Here is a 12,719-nt window from a genome sequence, read left to right as displayed (position 1 = left end):
AGGTTAGGGTTTAGTTAGGGTCATGTTATGTTTGGTTAAGTTATGTTTAGTTAGTATTAGGTTCAGTTAAGTTAGGGCTAGTTCACTATTAGGTTGGTAAAGTTAGGTTAGGGCTATGTTAGTGTTTGGTTAGGTTAGCATTCATCTATTTAATCATCAGGTCAAATAAACTAGGGTGTCTAAACTTCACGTCATACTGTAGAGATATTGCAAAAGACTAGATCAATATTTAAATAGGTCAAAGCTCATACATGTATAAATATTAAGACGACTTTGATATCTTGGCCGATGGGGTTATTCTAACGATCTATCTTAGCCAATCGTCTAGTTAGAGAGAGAGAGAGAGAGAGAGAGAGAAGACACGCAATTGGTCTCACTAATGCCATGCTTCAGCACAATCATTTTAGAGACATCAAATATGTTCCCAATTCTCTTTCAAAGGTCTATTATGTGTTAAGACTCGGTTTGTTTACGTGTACTGTCCCCGAGAACAGGTTTCCGAGAGCAGACGCTGAGGCGCAGGGAGTTTCAGGTAATAATCCACAATAATCCGGATGGTCTCGTGCAACATCCGCGCCTTATCCGCTGTTTTATCCAACATTTCGTGCGCTGTACCGAGAGAAAGTGTTTTTGTGCCATTCTTGCTCTAAGATGTCTTGTACACACCTATAGCCCATTACGAACCCTTGATATAATGGACTTTCATCTCTATATAGTTCATTATATGGAGGTTTCACATCTAACGGACCCTCGATATAATGGACTTTCATCTCTATATAGTTCATTATATGGAGGTTTCACATCTAACGGAACCTTGATATAATGGACTTTCATCTCTATATAGTTCATTATATGGAGGTTTCACATCTAACAGAACCTTGATATAATGGACTTTAATCTCTATATAGTTTGTTATATGGAGGTTTTACATCTAACAGACCCTCGATATAATGGACTATCATCTCTATACAGTCCCTTAAAAGAGGTTTCGCTACAATAGTAACATACATATTGAAAAGAAGATCACCTGAAGATTACCCCCCCCCATCCTAATCTAACCCCATAGGGTGGTCGATCGTCAGCGGAAATAATCTGGGGTGTCTAATGTTCAGGTGATATATCTTCTGTGACACACTGTATGTAAAGACAATCTCCGAGTAACCAAATTTCCGAGTAACCAAATCTTCGAGTAACCAAATCTCCGAGTAACCAAATCTCCGAGTAACCAAATTTCCGAGTAACCAAATCTCTGAGTAACCGACGGATTACTCTACTCTTTGTAAATCGATCTGTAAACAAAGCGACGTAAAACAACAGAGTGATGAAAGTTGCGTAAATTATGGGATTTGCGTTCCGGATTTTCCTAAGTGCAGGTATTAGTAATTTCGTAAGTCGGGTATTGGTTACTCGGATACTGCCTGAAGTGGATAATTTATCCTCATTTGACAGTAAATACATAGCAATGATTGAACAAAAATTACATAGCATTTAATGAACAAGAACAACAGAGCATTTACGGAACAAGAATTAGCATTTACTGAACAAGAACAACATAACATTTACTGAACAAGAATCAAAGCATTTACTGAAGAACTACACAGCATTAACTGAAGAAGATCTACATAGCATTAACTGAAGAAGATCTACATAGCATTTACTGAACAAGAATCAAAGCATTTAATGAAGAAGAATTACATAGCATTTACTGAAGAACTACAGAGCATTAACTGAAGAACTACATAGTATTTACTGAAGAAAAATAACATAATATTTACTGAAGATCTACAGAGCATTTACTGAACAAGAATCAAAGTATTTACTGAAGAAGATCTACATAGCATTAACTGAAGAGGAACTACATAGCATCAAAATGGAACTTATGAGCCTCTTGCTGCTTCTCTCTCTTGTCCTGCTGTTTCTCTCGACGGTGAAGTATACCAATGATGACCGCCACGAAGAGACACGTCCCTACGAGCGCCCCGGCTGTCATCAACATGGCCTTGCTTGGGGTGATGAAGAGCTTGCTAACCCAGCTGTTCGGCTCGTCCATGGGGTAAGGTATGACGATCAGCTGCGAGTTAGGGATGATCTGAGTGAAACTGCTCTTCAAGGTGTCGGATATATTGCCTTTCGGGATCCCGACTTCCATTACCTCGACGAAGTTCCAGTTGCGACCGAGGCCGAAGACCGTGTATGGGAGCTGTAGGGCGTGGTGGGCCGTCTGGGAGAGCTGGGTGGCCCTCGAGCTTTGGGTGGTGCCGGTGGCCGTGGTGATGGAGTACGATATCGACGGGCCGGGCTGGTTTGTGCCATAGGGGATCTGTTTCAGCTGGCATTTCTCCCCGTAGCACCTGCCAGTCGGTATTAGAACCTGGGGGGAAGGGGAGGAAATGAGGTTTTTATCACCCCTATGAGCAATATATATCACCCCTATGAGCAATATATATCACCCCTATGAGCTATATAGCACCCCTAAGAGCTATATATAACCATTATTACCTATTATATATATCACTAAATTTCCTATACAAATATATTTCCACTTTGTACAGTGACCCCTCGTTTAACGAACGCCTCGGTTAACGAACTGCCTTCCATAAGGATCTTCAATTCGGTTAGCGAACAAAAATTCGGTTCACGAATTTCTTACGAACCGACCTCAACGACCTCAACATGTTTTCGCTTGCACTGACCGGGCAACCAGCTTTAGTATCAGTCCGCCAATACATTAATCGGTTCTAGGGCTTAAATTCCTTACTATTTTAGTAAATATCAAGAAGTTTATACTATTCAATAACTTTAAAAGTTTAATATTCAATTTTATTTTAAATTAAAAGTATGGATGTAATCAGTTAACATGAAAAAACAGGCGCGGTCTCTTCGTCAATGACTACACTCTCAACTCAAACTTTTTCTGTGTTTCAAGCAAATTATTGGTCATTTTGAAATTTATTTTACATATTGACAATATATAATGCAGTGCAGCGTTGATTTAAAGAAAATAATCTTGAATTACACCAAGAGAACTAAAATTTTATGGGTGAAATGGCGCCATGGGGTGACTTCTCTTCCACCCCAATGCCTTCTCTTCTCCCTTCTCCTCCATCCCCATTCTAATTCCCATCATCATCATCATCATCATCATCATCATCCAGGAGCCTTCTACATACACACACACCTCAAAGTAAGTGAACTTTTCTACCATTTTTGTTGAATTTAGGAAATTTTCGGTGAGCTGGAACCAATTACCCAAAAACCCATTGAAACAATGGTTTCGGTTAACGAACTTTTCGGTTAACGAACGACCTTCTGGAACGGATTGAGTTCGTTAACAGAGGAGTCACTGTACTGCACGCTGGTGATAATTATATAACTTTAAAATACTTATGCATTGAATCTTACAACTGGGGTCTATTAGAACTGGGGATCATTAGAACTGGGGTCTATTGTATTTGACTTGTAACACTTTATAAATGACCAACAAAATCAAGTTTATTATGACAGACGGCTCGCTGTACAAACTGACCTTAACAAACACGGCGTCATACTCGATGGCATCCTTGTACACGTTGAGGTAGTACTTGCCGTCGTCCGCCTTGCACACCAGGAGGACGTCCAGCGTTCCGTCCTCCTGGAAGTCGCAGAAAGTGCCCAAGACGGTGTTGCCGAAGGCCTTGAATAGATCCCACTTGGGCACAAACTTGCGGGAGTAGTTCGAGGTGCCGTCTTTGGCAGCGTTCTCCATCAACACGACCTGGATGTTGCCGGCGGCGTCGAGGAGGGTGACGAGGAAGTCCGGGTAGCCGTCCAGGTTGAAGTCTCCGACGCGCGGGGTGATGGTGTCGGTGAACCTGTACTTGGGGTCGGCCTTGGACGGGTAGCCCCAGGTGGTGCCGGACGGGTCCACGAAGTTCACGTCCAGTTCCTTCCACGGAGAGTCGCTGCCGAAGTCGTAGACGAACACGGTCGAGCTGCCCAAACAGGTCTTCTCTTTACAGGCCGGGATTATCGCCTCGATGTGCCCGTCCAAATCCACGTCGGCAAATGAGGTCTGGCCGATGACCTTCAACTCGTCCGGGGGCCGTATGGACTCGTCCACTGCATAAACGCCATTGGTCGAGCTGGAGATCTCGAAACTGCCCTCGGCGGTGATCCAGAGGTCGGCCGCCAGGTCGTCGTTGAGGTCGATGAAGGCGTGGGAACTCGGGCGTTTGAGTCGAGGCAGAGTGCCGTTGCGTGCGACCATCGGCACCGCCGTGGGAGGCTCCCGCTCGGAGTTAAATATCCAGAAGGTTCTGTTCTTGGCGGCGTCCTCGCCGAACAAGTCGGGGATCATGTCCCCGTTGACGTCCATGACCAGAGGATGACCCGTGATGTTGAGGAGAGGGTGTAGCTCTGACCCACAGTCCAGGCTCATGTTGTGGTTACCCCAGAGGAGGAACACCTGGTAGTGCGGAGACAGTTCCTTGTTGTAGGAGACCAGCAGGACGTCCATGGCCCCGTTGCCGTCGAAGTCTCCGGGCATGATGCTCTTGATCCGGAGCGAGGAGTACGAACACACCGGGCCGGTCTCCGGGTCGGGCTCAGCGGAGTTCGGGTAATTTTGATTCGTCTCCCAGAATCAATGGAATATTCAACTTGTCCGAATTGAAGTCTCCGAAGGCCGCCGGGAGGTAATTGGTCTCTCCCCCAAACACCATATTAGTGATGTTTACTCCGCTCGACGGCGAGAGAACCACAAACAAAAACAATACCCGACAGAGCGACTTTTGTCTACACGCTCCCATCTTGGTTACCGGTCGCGTCACTCGGACTAAACCGTACACAATTTTGTCCGGTATAGAATTATGTCCGATACACAATTTTGTCCGGTATAGAATTATGTCCGATACAGAATTTTGTCCGGTATAGAATTATGTCCGATACAGAATTTTGTCTGGTATAGAATTATGTCCGATACAGAATTTTGTCCGGTATAGAATTATGTCCGATACAGAATTTTGTCCGGTATAGAATTATGTCCGATACAGAATTTTGTCCGGTATAGAATTATGTCCGATACACTTTTGTCCAGATTTAGTGATACAATTTCCTCTTCGAAAACTCAGAGTAACAAGGGCATATCATCCTTCGTGGTATTCTTAACGACACACCGATTTAAATCACCAATTACAGTATAACTTTAATCGCCAATTACCCACAGTTTCAACAACAAATACTGTACGTGTTATGTTTCGCACTTTAACTGGTAATATACGCGTTCTAATCCACACTTAATTGGTACCAAACGCGTTATTTTCCAAACTGTTATCAATCACCAATATAACCACCAATAACTGTAAGGATTTCTAATTAAACTGTTAAAAATCACTTCACTTTTCACCGAGATTTAAACGCCAGTGGTGTTATTGTCTCAGCAGATGTGGGCCCCAGTCTGGCTTCACTTCCCCTGCCGAGAAAAACATTAAATAAATCCTTCGTCGTCAATTCGGTCTCTATCTCCGACTAATTAGGATTAAGTCCTGGATAATTCTATAATCCTTAAATAATCACAGAATTATGATAGAACGGTGGATAATTCTATACTGTACAGTGAAACCTCGATATAATGGACTTTCATCTCTATACAATCTGTTAGTTTGGGGTTTTACAGCTAACGAAACCTCGATATAATGGACTTTCATCTCTGTATAGTTCGTCAATCACACTCAAAATTAAATCACGGGATCAGTTCAATAACAATCCTCAATCCCAATTAAATTACCGGGTATAATAAAAAATTACCCAATGATTGCAGTCACCTGAAGATCAGACACCCCAGCTTAATACATAATTGTGGTCACCTGAAGATTAGACACCCCAGCTTAATAAATGAGTCACCTGAAGATTAAAGACCCCAGCTTATTTCACCTGAAGATCGACCACATTAATGATTGTATACCTGTACTGTCTAGGTATATTGTTTGTTTACCTAGACTGTCTAGGTACACTGTATACTTACACTGTCTAGATACACTGTATACTTACACTGTCTAGGTACACTGTATACTTACACTGTCTAGATACACTGTTTATATACCTACACAGTCTATATTCAGCATAAATTTATATGATATTTCTACAGAATGTCTTTTAAAATGGTAAAAAATATACAGTGACCCCTCGTTTAACGAACACCTCGGTTAATGCAATTTCGATTAACGAACTGCCTTCCATAAGGATCTTCAATTCGGTTAACGAAAAAAATTTCGCTTAACGAAGTTCTTACGAACCGACCTCAACATGTTTTCGCTTGCACTGACCGGTTAACCAGCTTTAGTATCAGTCTGCCAATACATTAATCGGTTCTAGGGCTTAAATTCCTTACTATTTTAGTAAATATCAAGAAGTTTATACTATTCAATAATTTTAAAAGTTTAATATTCAATTTTTTAGTCATTTGAACAATTATTGAACATAATTGAAGGTAAGGTGACTAGATTAATGCGCAGCATCCAGCCTCTTAACACAGCAAACAGGCGTTAGTCTCTCTCTGTTTTCAGTGGAGGTAACATCTTGCTTGAGACTCTCTTCAACTAAACGCTTTTTTTCTGTGTTTCCAAGCAAATTATTGGTCATTTTGAAAATTATTTTATATATTGACAATATATAATGTAGTGCAGTGTTATTTTAAAGAAAATATTCTTTATTTACAGCTAGTTTAACTTTGAAAAATACGTGTTTGCCATTGTTTGAATCCAGCATGGGGCCTAAGAGATCAAGAAAAGCAATTTCAATCCAAATAAAGCAGGAAATAATAAAAAAACACGAACAAGGCATTAAATCAAATGCGCTATGCAAAGAATATGGCATGTCGGCATCAACTGTGTCGACAATTCTTGCACAAAAAGACAAATTTAAAGAAGTGAACGTGAGAGACAAATCTACAAGAGTGTTTAAAAGTAGATCCCTAATCGTAGAAACTGAGAGGTTACTTATCATCTGGATTAGGGAAAAACAGATGAAAGGTGATTCAGTTTCTGGTGATTTCATTTGTGAAAGAGCCAGGGAGATTTATGAACATTTAAAGGCAGATCAACCTGGTTCTTCAGGAACAGAATTTGAAGATTTTCGGGCCAGCAAAGGCTGGTTCGAAAAATTTAAGAAAAGAAGTGACATTTTCAGTGTTGTTAGGCATGGTGAAGCTGCTAGTGCTGATAAAGAAGGGGCAGCAAAGTTTTTAGTTGAATTTAAAAAACTGATGGAAGAAGAAAATTATCTTCCACAGCAAGTGTTCAATGTGGACGAAACTGGGCTGTTCTGGAAAAAGATGCCCAAAAGAACATTCATCACCAAAGATGAAGCCTCTTTACCTGGGCATAAACCCATGAAAGACCGTCTCACTCTATTGCTTGGTGCCAATGCTTCAGGGGATTTCCGACTGAAGCCTATGCTTGTCTACCACTCTGAAAACCCCAGGGTGTTCAAGCAACAGAAAGTGGTAAGAACAAAGCTTGGAGTTTATTGGAAGTCCAACCGTAAGGCATGGGTGACAAGACAGTTCTTTAATGAATGGGCTGTTGATGTGTTTTGCCCCTCTGTCAAGAGCTACCTAACCACCAATAAACTTCCTTTAAAGGCTCTTCTCCTCATGGATAATGCTCCTGGTCATGACCCTGACCTTGCCAGCAATTTGGAGTATCAATTTGACTTTGTGAAAGTGTTGTTTTTGCCTCCAAACACTACATCACTCATACAGCCAATGGACCAGAATGTAATCAGCAACTTCAAGAAGCTGTACATGAAGAAAATGTTTAGGAGGTGTCATCAGGCAACTTCCACTGATCCTGAACTAACACTGAAACAGTTCTGGAAGACACAATTCAACGTCCTGGAGGCTGTAAAATTGATTGTGTCATCATGGCAAGAAGTCTCCAATAGAACCCTCAATTCTTCATGGAAAGCACTGTGGCCATCAGTAGTCCGTGATTTTGAGGGATTTGAGGAAGAAACAGAGTTGGACCAGGAGATTGTGTCCATTGGTCAGTCATTGGGCCTTGAAGTGGAGGAGGAGGATGTGGAAGAGCTTGTGATGTCTCATGAGGAGGAACTTACTCCTGATGACTTGAAGGAACTGGATGAGATGTTACGGGTAGAGGCTGACAGTGGTGAGGAGGAAATTGAAAGTGATGACCATATGTCGGCTAAAGGGTTGAAAGATGTGATTTACTACTGGGAGAAGTTCAGGGAACTGGCTTCAAAGCACCCAGAAGTGGAAAAAACTGAACTAACTTTGTGTCATGTTGAGGACTCAGTGGTCTCCTTCTTTAAACATAAGTTAATGGTGAGGAGGAGAGATGCCCCACAGACCACAATTGACACTTTCTTCAGTAAAAGGCAGAGGGAACAAGATGCTATCCCTCAGCCTTCCACTTCAAGGAGAGAGGATGTTCATGGTGGAGAATCTGTCAGTCCAGAGGTTCCTGACATTTTCATGGAAGGTGACTCACCTTCCAAGAAACAGTAAAATGCTTCTCCTCCACCTCCACTTCCTTCTCTTCTCCCTTCTCCTCCACCTCCCACTTCAAATGCACATCATCATCATCATCCAGGAGCCTTCTACATAAACACCTCAAAGTAGAGAGCTTTTCTACCATTTTTGTTGAATTTAGGAAATTTTCGGGGAGCTGGAACCAATTACCCAAAACCCATTGAAACAATGGTTTCGGTTAACGAACTTTTCGGTTAACGAACGACCTTCTGGAACGGATTGAGTTCAAGAACGGAGGGTCAACAGACAATTGTTTTATAAAGCTTGGTTTGTGCCATACACGACACCTGTTACTTGATAAAATATACTTCTATACCTATTTGATTTTAATTGTTGCTGATTTCATATTTTGGCAAGATAGCCTCATATAGTTTTACTCCTCAAGAAAACAAAATATTAAAAATTGATAAAATTGGCTAAAATAGATTGTTACATTGTTTGCTATCCGGCAAATTTTAGGATTTCAAGGTTACCAATGTTATTGATTAAATAGGGTTAGTTTCTTTTTAACGGGGAATAGCCCACCCGAGCACAGGTCATCAACCTGGCACAGGCTGGTGGGGATAAGAGTAAAAAGAAATTAAGAATAGAAAACGAAATGATTAACTGTATATTAATCTACACCGCGAAGATGACGGGAAAAACAGCTTTTTGAAGTGAGGCAGATTGTATGAGTATGGAAACACAGAAGAAGGCAGAGCATTGTACAGTGTGAGGAAAGAAGGAGGTACTGTAATGGGTTATTATAGTGTGACAGATATCCACAGAGACACAGTGGGCACCGTGGGTAAGATGTGTTACAAGCCCACGGCCTTGCCGGCGGTACACAGGATGCTAAATCCACCGAACATTGCCCGTTAAAGTACCTGTAAAAGAGAGAGAGTGAAGCAACATTGTGGTGAAGAGAAAGGGAAGAAAGATTATCAACTAAAGGAGGAGAGTTAATTTGACGAAATGCCTTTGATTCCGCCCTATCTAACAGTTGGACAGAAAAAGAGCTACCCCATTATTAGGTTAGGTTAGGGTAGGGTTGGGTAGGTTAGATTACCATTAGGGTATTTTAATCTCAATAACAAACAAAGTGTGATGTCCAACTCCCGACCGCTCCTAGACGCCAGCTAACCCTACACAACGAACCTCCACACGGATTACTCACGAAAACGTAGGTCCCGAGCTGAGTCACGACGGCGATCTTGTTGTCTTCGGACCACGAGACGGGTGATCGCACGAGGACTGTGATAGCTATGGGGATGTACTGAACGAAGTGGTTTTCTTCGACGCTTTCCAGCATATCCGCGTCGCTGTGGGATGGAAGAACGAGATGTGAGAGGAATGTGGTTAGGTGAAGATTGATCACCCTAATACGGGTCCGAGTAATTACCCAAATGTACCCAAGTGTAGCCAAATATAGCCGGAATGAAGTCAAATAATGGTCCTAGATGAATAAATCGGACTGCCAATCACTTGTCGACTAGTATTTGGTGTCAGAAAGTCACAAAAAATTGGAAACTTACTTTAATCTGAGTTAATAGATCGCGTGCATGTACCGACGGAGCGAGGAATTACCCAAATGTACCCAAGTGTAGCCAAATATAGCCGGAATGAAGTCAAATGATGGTCGTACAAGCGTAATTCGGGCTGTGAATCACTTATCGATTATTATTTGGTGTCATAAAGTCAAAAAATAATTGGTAAACTTAATTTAATCTGATTTGTGTTGTGTTAGGTTAGGTTAGGTTTGATTAGATTAGATTAGGTTAGGTTAGGTACATGCACTTGATCTATTAACTCAGATTTAATTAAGTTTACCAATTTTTTTTACTTCGTGACACCAAATACTAGTCGAGGTTAGGTTAGGTACATGCACGCGATCTATTAACTCAGATTAAAGTAAGTTTCCAATTTTTTGTGACTTTGTGACACCAAATACTAACCGAGAAGTGATTAGCAGTCCGATTTATTCATGTTGGACCATTATTTGACTTCATTCCGGCTACATTTGGTTACATTTGGGTAATTAGTCGGACCGCCCTAATACCAACCTAACCTAGTGCAAAGCTAACCTAGTGCTAAACTAACCTAGTGCTAAGCTAACCTAGTGCTAAACTAACCTAGTGCCAAGCTAACCTAGTGCTAAACTAACCTAACCCAGTGCTAAATTAACCTAGTGCTAACCTAATTTTAACCTAACCTAATGCTAACCTTACCTACCTACCTAACTAACCTAATGCTAACCTAACCTAACCACCCTAATTCTAACCTAATCAAAGAAACCTACCTACCCTTATCTGAGTTAATTTCCTAGCCGGTGGGGGGGGGGGGCACCTAGTACTTAACCAATCAGAGTTCACTCACGGTAAAATAGCATAAATAAGAACTCAGCTAGTCACGGCAAAATATCCACTACATATAATTAAAGTAAAAAGTTGTTGCCTCTTTTAAAATACTTACGATAATATTAAGAACATATGTGGAATAAATAAATAAACAAATAAATAAAATCGTAAAATATTAAAATAATAATTACGTGTCATTTGAAATCACATGACACGAAAATGCATTACATCACATTACACCATAATTACGCTAATTACGTAACTACTTGGCCATAATTAACAGCTTAATTAACCTAAAAACAATTAAATAAATCCCTAAATCCCCCAAATAACCCCGTCAAAAAATACACGAAATCCCCACAACAATAAACAAAAATCTGACACGGTCCCTTATTTAACCTTAATTATCTAACTACTTAACTACTTCTGACGACTCTAACTACTATCTATTTGTACAGAAAAGCCAACAGATTAACCAGGGACACGTTAATAGCCAATTCTCACCTTAAATCAGCTAAAAAATGCAAAAAGGATGAAAATTTGACACCGTGTTGTTGTTATCTGAAATCTGGTCGCTTATACTATGTTATGATGGTCGGTTACAACACGGTACTGTCCAAGGAGTATATAACCAAGACAGGAATAAATCTATATAACCAAGACAAGAATGAGTGTTGTTCCAAGGAGTATATAACCAAGACAGGAATAAGTCTATATAACCAAGACAAGAATGAGTGTTGTTCCAAGGACTATATAACCAAGACAGGAATAAGTCTATATAACCAAGACAAGAATGAGTGTTGGTCCAAGGACTATATAATCAAGACAGGAATAAGTCTATATAACCAAGACAGGAAAGAGTGTTTGGCCAAGGAGTATATAACCAAAACAGGAAAGAGTGTTTGGCCAAGGAGTATATAACCAAAACAGGAATAAATTAATAAAATAAATTCAGTAATAATACTGAATATATAATTAAAAGATTTATATTATTATAAAATTACACATCACCATATTTAGATGAAAAATGTCCACACACACACACACACGTACACACACCCACACACACGTACACACACCCACACACCAGAGAAAGTAAATAAAAACTATATATATATCAATTATGTTTTTTATTAAATGAAAAGTTTTATACAAAATCACGTCGTTTAACCAGAGAAAAAAATAACTACATAGAAGAAACAAATAATTAATTCATGTTTACAAAATTTATTAAAAAAAAAGATTTATTTTACCTCCTGGAGAGTAAATTAACATAGGTAATTAAAAGTAGACAATTGACATCAGGTACACATTAAGAACTTGTTATTTCTTCATTAAATACATAATTTTGTTTGCTTAATGAAAATGTATTTGTTTATCTTCTTTTCAGTCAAGAAAATGTATTTGCACTTAATTCATTTACATGGTGAAACCTCGATATAATGGACTTCATCTCTATACCCGGTATAGTTCGTTATATGGAGGTTTCACATCTAACTGACCCTCGATATAATGGACTTTCATCTCTATATAGTTCATTATATGGAGGTTTCACATCTAACTGACCCTCGATATAATGGACTTTCATCTCTATATAGTTCGTTATATGGAGGTTTCACATCTAACTGACCCTCGATATAATGGACTTCATCTCTATATAGTTCGTTATATGGAGGTTTCACATCTAACTGACCCTCGATATAATGGACTTTCATCTCTATATAGTTCATTAAATATTGTATAGGATTCACTCCTGTTCCCTAAGTTATAAAAGAAAAATTAAAATTTTTAAAAAATATTATGCACAGTTGCCTGTATCTAACCACACCTTAGCAAAATGACGTTGCCAAGAC

At 40.0% G+C, this 12,719-nt stretch overlaps 1 protein-coding gene across 1 annotated transcript; it reads right to left on the bottom strand.

Annotated features, from left to right (window-relative positions):
* Positions 1-817: 817 nt before the first annotated feature.
* On the bottom strand, positions 818-9,824 carry LOC121857553 (T-cell immunomodulatory protein-like). Its single transcript, XM_042353636.1, is given in 5 exon segments — positions 818-2,371; positions 3,527-4,589; positions 4,591-4,829; positions 4,864-5,449; positions 9,687-9,824. Coding segments are annotated over 3 exon segments (1,776 nt in total). The 5' UTR covers positions 4,788-4,829; positions 4,864-5,449; positions 9,687-9,824; the 3' UTR covers positions 818-1,855.
* Between the last annotated feature and the right edge of the window lie 2,895 nt (positions 9,825-12,719).

The sequence above is a fragment of the Homarus americanus genome, unplaced genomic scaffold (genome assembly GCF_018991925.1).
Source record: "Homarus americanus isolate GMGI-L3 unplaced genomic scaffold, GMGI_Hamer_2.0 scaffold19065, whole genome shotgun sequence".
Classification (NCBI taxonomy): domain Eukaryota; kingdom Metazoa; phylum Arthropoda; class Malacostraca; order Decapoda; family Nephropidae; genus Homarus; species Homarus americanus.
The sequence above is the reverse complement of the archived record's forward strand: the minus strand, read 5'-3'. Positions and strand labels throughout refer to the sequence as shown.